Below are 14,192 nucleotides of genomic sequence, written 5' to 3'. Positions count from 1 at the left end.
GAATGGAAAGAATAAAAATGAGGATCCCAGCAGGAATCGAACCCAAGCATTCTGCGTGACAATAAGGTATTCTACCGAAGAGCCACGCCAAGTCCATAAAGTGCTTTGAAAAAAAAAAAAACAGCCTATGCAGGCGTAATGTCTGTGCAACCTTAATTGTGGTTGTGGTGCTGGCTATCTAATTTTTTAACAAAGCAATAAACACTACGTATGTACTCCTACGATACAGCACAGGCGTCATGTCAGGTTGACGTCTGTGGTTCCAGTGTTGGCCCCGCTTTTATAGCAGTCTAATAAACATTGAATTTGTATTCCTGTGATTCGGCAACCTATAGTGAAGCATTGCCCGACCCCGGAGGAATACATTAATGACAGTTGTGTATGATATTCACATGACTGCACCATAAAGTGCACTTAGTTTCGATAATACTGCCGTATGTGCTCTAACGTGAGGGCTGACGCTACGTCGCACCATAAGTTACCCTTTAAACGCCAGTGTTGTCGACGTGCCTGGTAAGCCGACGATGTGCACACAGCTACTACACTTACAAGAACACGTCGATCCACCTCGTAACGCTTGGCTCAAAGCCATAAAATACAGCATAGAAGTACTCGCTTACTGCGTCGCATGAAACCGATTCCCACAACGCCTGGGATCTGCCGAATTTTTTGGCATGCAGTTGCTATCATTTTCACTATGTTCTGCTTTTTCGCTGGCTGAAAAGTTGCATCGTTGTTTAATGCATCTAGCACATCCTGGCTAAGGCTTTTGCAAGGAAGTTCAACCCTAGAAGCAAAATATCGTGCCAGGTCTGTGCTACTTCGTGAGCTTTCATTGACACCTGGAAAGCACAAAGCGTTGCCTTAAAATACTTTTCTGGCCAACACAGCCCACAGCAAAACGATATCTGGTATACAAAGTGTAAAATTAATGTGTTCTTTTTCTGTAAAAGTAGCAATGTTTGAATACACTTGCCTGAAATCCACTCCCCATTGCGTACTGTGAATGTGTGGGTGCCGCTCTCGGTGCTTTCCACTAAGCAGTTGAATGCTTTTTCGTCGACCTCCAATACATCCAGGAGATAGCTAGACCTGCAAGCAGCAGAGTTCACGTTTGCTATATTTTGCGCAGACATGAAATTCAAATAATTTTCAGGCTTTGCAACAAATGAGTGCTTGCCATATTCAGACTCCCTATGGAGAGGCGAGCACATGATTTTTTTATTCTTGTTTAAAAAATCCTAAGTTTACAGACATGAGAATGCCAGTAAAACCATTTGCTCTGTAGCCAAATATTCTGCATCAAGTTTACTATTAGTTGCTTGGAATTCACGTGCCAAAAGATCAACATGATTGTGAAGCATGGCGTAATGAATGGTTCCAGATAATTTAGATCACCTGGGCTTCCTGGCCGAAATCGAAGCCGCAGCTTTCGGGTCAGCAGCCGAGTACCGTTACCATAAGCCGTTGCCGCTGCTCATCAAGTTTATTCTTTCTCCCAGTAGGCCGAAGGCAGAATACATAAATAAAACTAACGTAAGAAAAAAAAATACCCCCATTTCCCCGAAGGGAATCGTGAGGAAATGCGAATGCATTTCTTGCGCCGAGAGATGGTACCGTTGCCGTCAGACATTCGCCTTCACCGACTTCTGCCATCGCCTTGAGAGGCGCCCAGCCAGCGAACGGTCGAGAGTGAGGCGCGAGCGGACGGGAGAGTGGGGCGCAGGGAGGAGAGAGAGCGAACGGCGAGAGAAGGAGCGGCGAAGCACTGCACCTACCCTCTGCTACACTCTCTCGCACCACATGCTCCGGTTGCTAGGGGCGAGGATAAGCGCGCGCGCCCGCAGCTGTTGCTATGGGAGAGGGCGCCGTGGACAACGCCGGACGCCTGACATAGCCCGACTAAGAAATGCATTCGCATTTGAAATGACATTTCATGGGATTAATCACATCGGATGTTCAAGGATTGTTAAGGTCAGAAGCAGCGGCAATGTCTGGCCATTCCAAACTACTTAGCCAGAATAAGAAACTATACGAAGCAATCAGCCCAACGTTTGTACATTCGTAAGAGAAAATTACAGGCTCAAAATATGGCAAAGAAAATGCAGTACACCCTTCCTAGTTTTCGATTGCAATCAGAATATATTACGAGTCATTAGCATTGGCTCAAAATATATTTACAAACCTTACTTTCGTCATTTCGGCACATATCAAATTCAACCGCTTTCTGAGTGTTTAAAGCAACTCGAAATAAACGGAAACAAAAGTAGGAACACCCGTTGGAAGTTAGAGCTCACGCTGTCGTCTTGCCTTCTCTTCTACCACTACCTTTGTTTCCTTTTACTCCGAGTTGCGCTAAACACTCAGAACATCTTGGGATACCAACACGCCCAAACTGCTACTATTGTCTGCCCACTGCTTTCTTTTTGGTTATTTTTTATCTGGGGCATAACATTCCAAAACCATGATATGATTATGAGGGACGCCGTAGTGGAGGGCTCTGGAAATTTCGACAACCCGGAATTCTTTAACGTGCACCTAAATCTAAGTACACGGGCCTCAAATGCGTTCTTTTTGAGGGCATCAACAATGCTCACAACTGCAAGTCCTTCGATGGTCTTGTCGTGACTCCATATCTTCACAGTCATCTGAAACAAAAGAAGTAGATGCATGGTGATTTATTTAAGAATGCAATAAAACTATCTGGTTAACAAAAGAGATACAGTCAAAGCAACCCTAAATTGGTCCAACAGAAACAGTAATACAAAGAATTCTGCAAAATCTCCAAGGCGGAGAATTAACATAGCGAGAATGAGACATGTGGCCAAATCTTAGCAGCATGCTACAACGGAAATCCATACAAGTTCCTACAAGGTGAAGCTTCATATCCGAGACAACTTTCTCGTGGTCTGGAACTCGCGCTCAGGACCATCTCCTTTCTAAGGTAGACATACCACCGCCCGAATTAAGTGGCTTGCAGGTGGCAGCATGAAGTTGCACTTATCAAAGAGCTTAAAGCAAAAACCGAAGATCTGAGGAAGAAATTCTGCGAAAAGATATGTGGGAAAAGCAAGGTAGATTACTTTGTTTCAGCATGTGTTTGTATATCACCACCTTGAAAATCTTTCCTCAACTGCGAAGCTTTGTTGTGGAGGAACCCATATAGGTTTGCTTTGTATGAATTCGTTAAAGTTGAATGGATGTCTCCTAGAGAATATGGGACTAGCTGCAAGTTGTACAACTGGACTGTGCATGTTAATTGCTCTTAGAATGAAACAGGGACAATATTCAGGCATACGCTCAGTCTGCTTTACGAGAAGCACTCCCACTCATGTCTGTGTAGCTACTCAATCATTATAGACAGAAACACCGAAAGTGAACTGAACAAACGTTCAATAATATTGAACATTTAAAATTATTTTGCCATGTAGATAAAAGCAGAAACTACCTCTAAAGTGTTTGGCGCAAAGAAGGAAAGTGGTCGTTACTGTTCTCAATTTTCAGAGAATGATACTGTAACACGCAGCTATTTTTTACAATTGAAGACGAGTTTGATCTTTGTTACCACGCTAACAACTGTCCATTCAGGCGCTTTCACCTTTACTCACTGATGTATACAATTAATTTGCTGGCATATCCACCCCACTTCTGCACGTTAGACACGTTCAAACAAGTGATATCGACACACGCTCTTTAAGCCTTGCTTTCGCGTTGACACACTCTTAGCCGGTGCTCATTCACGTACTACCGTATTTAGCCGAATGTAAGGCGAGTTTTTCCCCCAGATTATTGCTACCTAAAGTCCACCCTCACGTCACAATCGAATACCGAAATAACTATTATTTCTTCCTGGAGGGAACGAAAAGTCACCCCTTGCGTTACATTCGAGTAAATACGGTACATCTCTACAATCACTGACCAGAACTAAACATACATCAATTACACCGCGTGGCGGTATAAAGCGCGTTCGTTCAAGGCGCGAAAGGAAATCGCCGGGACGTCGGCGCAGTGGCGATCAAGATATCTGATCCGTGCCGGCTGGCGCGCTTCGCATCTTCAGCGCCTCGTTTTCGCCAGCGTTGGAACCTATCTGCGATGCTCCGAGGAAAATAGTCGCGCTGCGATAACCGCAGCTCGCGAGATGAATTTTCACGAGATCGGGGGCAGCGCTAGCGGGAGACATACAGTACAGGCTGTGCAACGTATAACCCTGTACGCTTTATGCAAGCCCACTATGCTTGACTATGCGTACTATGTACGTAATAAAACAACACTTTAGCAGCGACATCGCGATATGCAATATACTTGATGAACTTTCTGCAAGAAAGTGACTAATTTGGTCTGCGAAAATATCCTTTCACCCTATATTCCGTAGTAGCGTGCGTAGCCGAACCGTCCGAATGATTTCATTTCCCCAGCGTAGCGTGGTTGTCATCTCTGATCGCGCTTTCGTGTGCTATATTTACTAGATGTGAGATATACGCAAGAGCCAAATGAGCACTCCGTCAGTGCCGACACAAGTTCGTGCATCGGCACACCATACATGACGCGAATAACTACGGCTAAACGAAGTAACAAAGAAGCACCGGCACGCGATTGGGCGACAAAATTCCCAGCATGACCAGTCATGCAGGTGGACTGTACTGGAAGCTCTCCAGTTCAGCTACATGGCCACAACGAACAACGACGGCTCAACTTCGCCAAACAATTCACACGAGATTTGCCTGTAGCGAGGAAGCACGTCATACAGAAAGGCAGGCGCATGGGCGCGCAGTGGGTCGGTTGTCACAAAACATCAAGTTATTGGAAATTACCGTACAGTGCTTTGACAGGAGCCGTCGAGTCTGCCGCAATGTCGATGCTGCACGGCTGGACCTTGTTCTTGGGAAGGTATTGAATCCAGCACGAAGCCGCCGCTGCCCGTGCAATCTGAAACTACCATCGCAACAGCGGCGTTCGCAATATTGCGGTCGCCTACCAGTGCTCTTGAGCGCGATGGCGTCGTGGGGTCGCCGCGAGGATTCCGAACAAAGAAGTCGTGCGATCGAAGTTTTAATGCTGCAGCAGCAAAACTGCTGTGGTACGGACCCTTATAAATCGTAGACTGTAACCACACTCACCTACGACCAATCACAGTAAATGTAACTATTTATCGTGCCCCCTAGCAAAATTCCGTTGGGAGATTGGTTGGGAACCGTTGAGGCGCGCTACAGGATGCTGGAGTTAAAGCGTTTGGGCGGCTTCGGTCCCGTAGCTGCTCCTGTACATGTAAGGTTTTACAGCGAAAGCTGTTATGAGATCACAACAAGGGCCGTTTTTGGCGCCGTAGTTGTCTGCCGCCGCCGCCGCCATTGTCCGTAACCACTATCGCTCGAAATAAGAAAAAAAGTAATCAGAAAAAAATTCCAGGTTGGAACGTGGTTCGAACCTGGGCCCCCTGCGTGGGAACCCAGTATTCTACCGCAGAGCCATGCCTGTGCTTCAAACTGCATTGCAAAAAGACCCTATACAGGCTTCATGTCGGGAAGGATCCATTAACATATGTAATGTAGCGTGGTATAAGAGCAAAACAACAACCAAGCGTCACACAATGCGAATTCTGTAACCAGGCGTCACACACTGCGAATTGCGCAACGAGTAGTTTGTTGAATGCTTTCAACCCATTACAAAGGGCTCTGCCATAATTCTTCATCGTCATCAGCCACGGCATCAACAAAGTGCACATAATGCCTTACAAGTGTTTAGCAGGTACCACGGTTCTACGTAGAATGACGAAAAACTGCGTAGTGGCTGCTTCCCTACTTCACAAAAATTATGATGATTTATAGCGTAGTGGGTTCCTCGCAAGTGGTTGCCAAGGAAGCCCATAAGGCTCCCATGATCCATTTCCTCATTGTCTCAATAAAGTTAATTCCATCTCTCTATTTCTGTCTCATGTTAGCGTATGTTATAAAACGTGGTGGGAGAGTGAAATAACGACCGGGCATCACACAACGCGAATTAAGTAACTAGTGGGTCCTTTAAAGCTTCCAACCCATTACAAAAGGCTATCATAATTTTCATCGTCATCAGCCGTCGCATGAAAAAACTGCACATGATGCCTTACAGAATAGCACATGATGCCTTACATGATGCCTTACAGAGTGATGCCTTACAAGTAGGGTACCTCGCTTATCCGCAGAATGACGAGTAATGTCGTGGTGGGTGCTTCCCAACTTCACAAATATAATGATTTCTGGCGTAGTGGGTACGTTGATAGTGTACTTGTATTAGTAGCCACAAGAGAGTGTATAAATTGCTCTAGAAATGCCGCTCTTCGAGCTTTCGCTGTGACCTTGCTGCGCTTTCCGCGCAGGCCTGGCGTTTTTTTGCTGACAGTGTGACGCATTTCGCCGCCGATCAGTTTTTCGACTAGCCCCAGCCACGATGGTCTAGTGGTTATGGCGCTCGACTGCTGACCCGAACGTCGTGTGATCGAATCCCGGCTGCATTTTTGATGGAGGCGAAAATGTTTGAGGCCCGTGTACTTGAACAACCCCAGATAGTCGAAATTTCCGGAGCCCTCCACTACGGCGTCCCCCATAATTATACCGTGGTTTTGGGACATTAAACCCCAGACATTATTATTATTAGTATTTCGACTACCGATGAATGTGTTCGAGCTATAGTTGCACTGAGTTGTGTCACTTTGCTTTCTAGGCACAACTTCGTCCAATAAGGTGTTTCATCCTTACCTTCTGGAGTTCTGCTTGCTTAACCGTCACAATCACAGGACAAGATTGCTCGCGTTAGGTCGGCTGTAAAAACCGTACCCTTGTCGGAGATAAGAACATCTGGGGCACCGTGAGGCAGAACGGTGTTCTCGACGAATAACTTCGCTACCTCGGCGGCACTGCGTTTAGGCAGAGCCCTCGTTTCGACGTAGCCGGTGAGGTAGTCCGTAGCTACAACGATCCACTATAGTTGCCGGACGTTGACGTCGGAAATGGCCCCAGCAAGTCCATCCCGATCTGCTGGAAGGGTCGACGAGGTGGTTCGATCGTTCGCATCGCTTGCCATCCTTCGCTTCTCGGTGGACACCTATGAAGAAAGGAACGTCTGTTCGCGTGACATTTCCCATTGTAAGCTCTCCTAGGGCGCCTACTGCAGTTATAGTTACCAAGTGCCCACTACGCCATAATTCATTTCGTGAACCAGCTAATTACGCACTACGCATCTGTAAAGCAATCGGCGCACCTACGCAGCTGCACACTTTGTTGATGCTGTCTGTGGCTGATGATGATTAATAGCTGAGTCCTTAGTAATGGGTGGGCAGCTTAAACCACTCACTCGTCAAACAGTTCAATGTTGCAACGCCTGCAGCGATTCTACGCTTCTGCCACGCAATATTACTCCTGTTACTGTCCCCCTTCGCCCGACATGACACCTCTATAGGATATTTTTCCAAAAGCAGTTTTAAGCAATGGCGTGGCTCTATGGTAGAGCGCTTGACTGCCACACAGGATGCCTGGGTTCGATTCCCGCTCGAACCCAGGCAACACCCCCGATGCCGACAACGCACTTTCTGCGACAAGGACTCTCAAACGCTATCGTGTTAAAAAAACCGGCAGATCCCACGCACTGTGGGAATCGACCTAATGCGAAGCAGCCAGCAAAGAGCTGCATACATCGCCTTGTTTGTGTTTGAGGCAAATGAAGTCTAGTTCATTGTATATCCCATGTTTGTCTTGCATTCATGCATGACCTGTCGTTTATGTTCATCACGCACTCATGTTATGCTATACCAATTTTTGTTTATGTCGAGTTAACAAAACGGCCGGAAGCGCCGTTTTGTTAACTGGACAGTGTAATGTAAATCATGCCGTACATGACATGCATGCTGTGATTTACGTGTTAGGACTTGTCATTTATGTGCGTCATACAGTCACGACACGCAATACCAGTTTTGGTGTATATCAAGCTAGGAAACAGCCGTGAGCGCACCATGAGCATGGCATGTAAATCATGCTGTACATTAAATGCATGTCATGACTGTCATTTCACCACCTGCCATTTGTGTTCATCATACAGTCGCGTCGCGCATTACCAGTGTTGGTGTATGTCAAACTAAAGAAACGGTCGAGAGCAGCCCATGGGCGTGGCATGTAAATGATGCTCTACACGACATGCATGTCATGATTTTCATGTCACCACCTGTCATTTATATTCGTCATACAGTCACGTCACCAAATACCAGTTTCAGGGTACACCAAGCTAGCGAACAGGCCGCGAGAGCACTATAAGTGCGGCATGTAAATCATGCCCTACACGACATGCACACCATGATATTTATGTTACCACCGGCCTTTTATGCCCGTCGTACAGTCACGTCACGCAATACCAATTTTGGTGTGTATCAAGCTAGCGAAACGGCCGCGAGTGCATCGTGAGCGTGGCATGTAAATCATGTTCTACATGACATGCATGCCATGATTTTCATGTTACCGCCTGTAATTTCTGTTCTTCATACAGTCACGTCACGCAATACCAAAATTCGTACATGTCAAGATAGCGAAACCGCCGTAAACACACCACGAGCGGGCATGGATGTCATAGCGTACATGACATGGATGCCATGATGTTCATGTTACCACTTGTCATTTATGTTCGCCGTACAGAAGTGCTTCGTCGTACCAATATTGGTATATATCCATATAATTAAACGGCCGCGAGCGCCTTGAGACCATGTCATGTAACTCATGCTGTACATGACATGCGTGTCATGATTTGCACGATAGGACCTGTCTCACGTTTGTCATAAAATCTTGTCATGCAATACCAATTTTGGTAAATATCAAGTTAACGAAATGGCCGCAAGAGCACCAAGACCGTGGCATGTAAATCATGCCGTTCATGACATGCATATCATGATTTTCATGTTGCGACCTATCATTTATGTTCGTCATACAGTCATGTTAGTCATACCAATTTTGATGCAGGTCCCATTAACGAAGCGGCCAGGAGAGCACTCAGTCGTAGACGGCTAGATGGATAGATAGATAGATAGATAGATAGATAGATAGATAGATAGATAGATAGATAGATAGATAGATAGATAGATAGATAGATAGATAGATAGATAGATAGATAGACTGAAAGTCGCAGAAGGTCGCTAAGAAATGCTTCGCATTTAAAACGAACAATGGGTCGAATAGTCACATTATGTTGTACTGGGATGATTATTTTCATGCTTCTTGCAGGGAGAAATGGGCGTAAGCACAGCTCTCGGCTCTGCTGTGCTGAACGCCGCAGGCGTCGTGAGTGTGAGCGCACTTTTTGCTGGAAAGGTAAGTTTTGACGCAGTTCGTCAGTTGTTTCTGCATATAAGTCGCTGAAGTGTGTAGCGGATCATAAATACCTCCATGCAACGTAATGAGAACTAACAGACAATAATGCCAAGGAAAGCATAGGAGACGTTATTTGTAGTAATTAGGATATAAATGGGAAGAACGTAATGTGGAGGAAATCATAACTTGCCGGCGGCAAGGTATCTTTTCGTCCACTTTACTTTCTTCACATCTATATCCTAATTATTACAAATAACATCCCCTATGCTTTCCTTGGCATTATTCTCTGTTAGTTCTCATTAATATTGTGTCTAACAAAGAAAAACGAGCCCTTAAAAAGTATCTTCTTTCCTTCATTCTATGCAATGTGCAAACATGAAACTCGCATTCGCAATGTTAAAGATACCTACTGAATTATATGAATGCCTGAGCACCCCTCTTAAAGTGAGGTGGAGGCTGGGACCACTAAGGTAGTTATTTTGACTTTCCTGCTGAGTTTATTCTGGACCAATAAAAAGATCATGAACCACTTTTCCAAGTAATGGTCTAACGACCTCAGTATCGGAGTTTACTGTCTCCCTAATTGATTTCTGCTAAAATTTCTCGAATCCCTAAAGAACGAGTGGAGTTACGGGCGTTTGGCGCACGTTCTCAGAGCTTTCTCTCTTTTCTCGTCCCAACGAGCGCACTAGAACCTACACAGAGAGGGATGGCACGGGGGAAAGAAGTTACGTCAGCGCGCGTCATGAAACGCGATCTCTCTTCCGCTGTGATTCGCGTGCGCAAGTGTGGCTACCGTGTAAAGTTAGCAGACTGAGGAGTGCGGCGCCGGCAAGTGGCGGCACCCCGTGGCAAGAAGCGCATCTGATCTGAACGCCGCTCTCGATTTATGCCGGCTATCGGCCAATGAGGATGTTTTGTCTTTTACGGAGCGGAGAGGCAGATAAGCGACGTCAACCGGCAGGCGCTCCGCCCACCGACGAGAGTGAGAACCGGCCTATGTTTGAAAAGAGGGCGCCTGCGAAAACAGCAACTTCGCGCTCCGCTTGTAGCGTTTACGCGGCGCGCACGACTGCAATATTTGGCTGAGCAGTTCATAGCCGCGTCAGCTTTCCGCAGGATGTGTTTTTTCAACGAGCACCAGGGGTGCTTCATGACTGCTTTAAGATGCGTGAGCTGTGTTAAAAGTCGCTCGGCGAAAATTGACTGACTTGCCCTAAATATTACGTGCGTAATTTCAGTCTTTCTCCAGTCATGTTTTACCACTTTTCGTCTATATTGCCTCAGAAGTACCCGAAAGGGAAACTACGTACTCATTTGCTTCATGGTGGATACATGCTTACAAAACAGGTGCTATAATTCCTCGGATTTTTCAACACGCTTCGCATTCATAGATGTCACCGGAAAATATGCATGTACTAACGTGTTCTGCCAAACCACAACCTGGACAGCCCAATATCGTTTGAAGAGGTCTATGTCGCCACCCGTAGCAGCACTCGTAATACCGCCGCCGGTGCCGATGATGTCCACTATAGCGTCATACAGAATCTCAGCGATGCAGCTGTGCGTGATCTCACGACCTTCCTCAACGCACACTGGGAGCCGGGTACAATCCCACCCGAATGGAAACACGCCAAGATAATTTTGATTCCAAAACCAGGCAAAGCGCTTCATTTCGACAACCTTCGACCCATTTCTCTGACCTCCTGCTTTGGCAAACTTTGAGAGAGTGATTACCACCCTTCTCCAGAACTACCTAGAAGTCCACTCACTCCTTCCTAATTCCATGTTTGGCTTCCGGGCTCGCTTATCAACCCAAGATGTCATCCTTCAAATTAAAGAGGAAGTCTTCGAGACAGTACCCCAGCACGGAGCTCACATCCTCCTGGCCCTGGACATCAAAGGCGCGTTTGACAATGTCAATCATCGTGTTATACTAGACTCACTCGCTGCCCTCAATTGCGGCCACCGAACCTATGTATACGTCAAGACTTTCCTTACAAATCGCACTGCGATGATAGAGCTGGGCACACTTCGATCTGCCACACTGACTGTTCCTAACAAGGGAACCCCGCAGGGGTCTGTCATTTCCCCGCTGCTTTTCAATGTAGCAATGATAGGCCTCGCGCAGAAAGTCCACCATGCGCTTTATGCGGATGATATTACGCTATGGGCCACACAGGGTTCCCTCGGAGAAAAAGAGACTCATCTGCAACAAGCGGCCACCTGCGTTGAGGATTGCGTGCGTAATTGTGGCGTCGCCTGCTCCACAGAGAAGTCGGAGCTTCTCCGCATCTGGCATTCGAAGAAAAATAAACACAGCCTCCAAGATCCCAGCCATCGGCTACGCATATGCTGGCGGGGCAAGAAATACCTGAAAAGGCTATTTCACGCATCCTGGGCATGTGGGTTCAGTCAAACCATCAGAGCAGCCACACTCTCGGCACCCTTCGCTCCACCATTCTACAGGTCTCTCGTATGCTAGCGCGAGTGACCACTCGTCGTCACGGCATGCGAGAGGAGGGTACACTGAAACTCGTCCGCAGCCGCGTCGTCAGCAGAGTGACCTACAGCCTTCCCTATCAGCGTCTCACTAAAGCGGAGGTAGACCAGATAGATGCTATGTTACGACGGGCGTAAAAGACAGCCCTTAAGCTCCCTCTAGGGACCCTAATAACAAACTTTTAAGTCTCGGCGTTCACAACACGTTTGAAGAGTTACGGGCAGCGCAACTGGCCACCCAACACTCTCGACGTGCGCAGACTCTCACCGGCAGAAACCTGCTGCGGCGCCTTGGGCATATGGGCCCCCTTCGAGATATCGCTAAAGAACAACCTGTTCCACCAAACCTCCAAGCTACCTACAAGGTTGCCCCCATACCCCGTAATATGGCTCCTCAACTCCATCATGATAGACGGGAGGCCCGAGTCGAGGCTCTACGGAAAGAGCAGTCAAATAAGACGAGCACAAGATATGTACTACACTGGTAATCGCAATAAGGCTGTAGCCACGGTGGTCAACCATCGTCTTCGCGAAATCACCAGTGCATCAATCCACTGCTCTTCCATTACAGAGGCTGAAGAAACGGCCATCGCTTTGGATATTGCCATTGGCAACCACCAAAGACGTTCACTAGATATCCTCACGGACTCTCAAGCGGCCTGTAGAAATATCTTGAATAGACGAGTCGGTCGAGCGGCGATTAGCGTTCTCCGTGGTGCACAGATCCCAACGACACTCTTGACACACGAAACCCTATCATCCGGCACAGGGTAATATGGACGCCGGGTCACATGGGGCTGGAAGGCAACCAGGAGGCAGACAGGGTGGCTCGAGGGTACACAACAGACCGAGCACCTCAAGACCCTGCCCCCGAGGAGCCTATCCCGTTCCCGTGTGGGTATGCGGCCACCCTAAATTACTACAAAGGACTCGGACGTATCAACTCCCTCCGCTATAAGGAGCTCACAAAGAAGGAACCTGCCAGCTGGCGCATAATCGAGACCGGAACGTATCCAAACTTACATTTTCTCAATAAAATGCACCCAACAGAATACCCTGCGTGCTGCCCATGGTGCTCTGAGAAACCCACACTAATACACACTACATGGACTTGCCGGGCCATCCCCGGCCTGCCCCCTCTTGATTAAGCGAGTGTGGAGCGGTGGGAGGAGCTGGTGGCCAGCGATAACCTTGATGATCAGAACAGTTTGATCGACAGGGCACGGAGGGCTGCAACTGCCTGTGGCGTCCTGGACTGAGGGCAGCCAGCACTGCTAGATGGTACTTGCAGACCAAGCTGGCCCCGCACCACAAACCCATTTCTGTTAATAAATCTTTTTCCTTCCTTCCTTTAAGAATTCTGATTTGGTATCGAGGAATAGGTGTTAAGCTCTTTTGTTTTTGTTTTATTCTTTGCTGCTTGATATGGTACAATTGCGCATTTGTGCCCTTCCTTTCTTTCTTTTCGGCGCGTATCTACAGCTTGTCTTCCTGTAGTTTAGATTATATTTCAGGGGCGTAGCCCGAAATTTTTTCGGGGGAGGGGCTTCAACCAACCTTTCTGTGATGTATGCTTGTGCGTGCGTTTGTATATGTGCGTGTATTATATAGGCATGCAAAACTTGAAAAACTTCAAGCTTTTGACCCGCCCCCCCCCCCGCCCTCCGGCTACGCCAGTGTTATCTTTCATACCATGATAACACCGTGTTTCGGCGATTTTCAGGCCGAAAGCTAAGCTAATAAACTGCAGTCCGATCACTCTTCTTTATGCACGCAAGCGAAATGTAAGTAGCTTGAAAATACTTGGAGTTATCTTCACACAAAACATGCTTTCGGATATGCGCACATCAAGTCGGTTTTAGGCAACTTATCCCGTGTGGTTTGTATGATGGCACGCGATATATCACCTTTCAGAATAGAGCTTGTTATATTATACTCTTTTTGACAGCGGAGCTGACTAAGCTCCGTGACGGGTGAACAGAAATGATCATCATCATGAACCGGCACGCGCTGTCGTCGTCCTCTTCTTCATCGTCTTCCTCGTCTGCTGCTTCGCTCGCAAAACACGTGCGCCGATTTCTCCGGCGCGGCATGCAATAACTCTCATGCGCGAGACAACGAGTACAGAGAGAAAGAAAGAAAGAAATAAAGAAACAAAGAAAGAAAGAAAGAATAGAAATAAAGATCGAGAAAACGAGAAATTCTAGGGAAAAAACGTTCTTCGCGAGGCGAGATTCGAATCCGCGTACCCACGATCCGAAGGCGAGCGTCTTATTTATTATTATTTATTTGTAAATACTGCGGTCTAACTTAGACCATAGCACAGTGGTACATAAACACAAGAAACGTACATTTGGGTAAAAA

General features: G+C 47.0%; 1 protein-coding gene across 3 annotated transcripts in view; it reads left to right on the top strand.

The window, feature by feature from the left end:
* Nucleotides 1-14,192, top strand: part of LOC119379406 (probable sodium/potassium/calcium exchanger CG1090) — a 527,113-nt gene that overhangs the window by 75,996 nt on the left and 436,925 nt on the right. For all 3 annotated transcript variants that reach the window (XM_049411972.1, XM_049411973.1, XM_049411971.1), the window contains exon 3: nucleotides 9,244-9,326. In XM_049411972.1, coding sequence (XP_049267929.1) covers nucleotides 9,244-9,326 — 83 coding nt within the window. The remainder of the gene's footprint in view (nucleotides 1-9,243; nucleotides 9,327-14,192) is intronic.

Source organism: Rhipicephalus sanguineus, chromosome 1 (genome assembly GCF_013339695.2).
Source record: "Rhipicephalus sanguineus isolate Rsan-2018 chromosome 1, BIME_Rsan_1.4, whole genome shotgun sequence".
NCBI lineage: Eukaryota > Metazoa > Arthropoda > Arachnida > Ixodida > Ixodidae > Rhipicephalus > Rhipicephalus sanguineus.
This window is presented reverse-complemented; position numbering and strand designations above follow the sequence as displayed.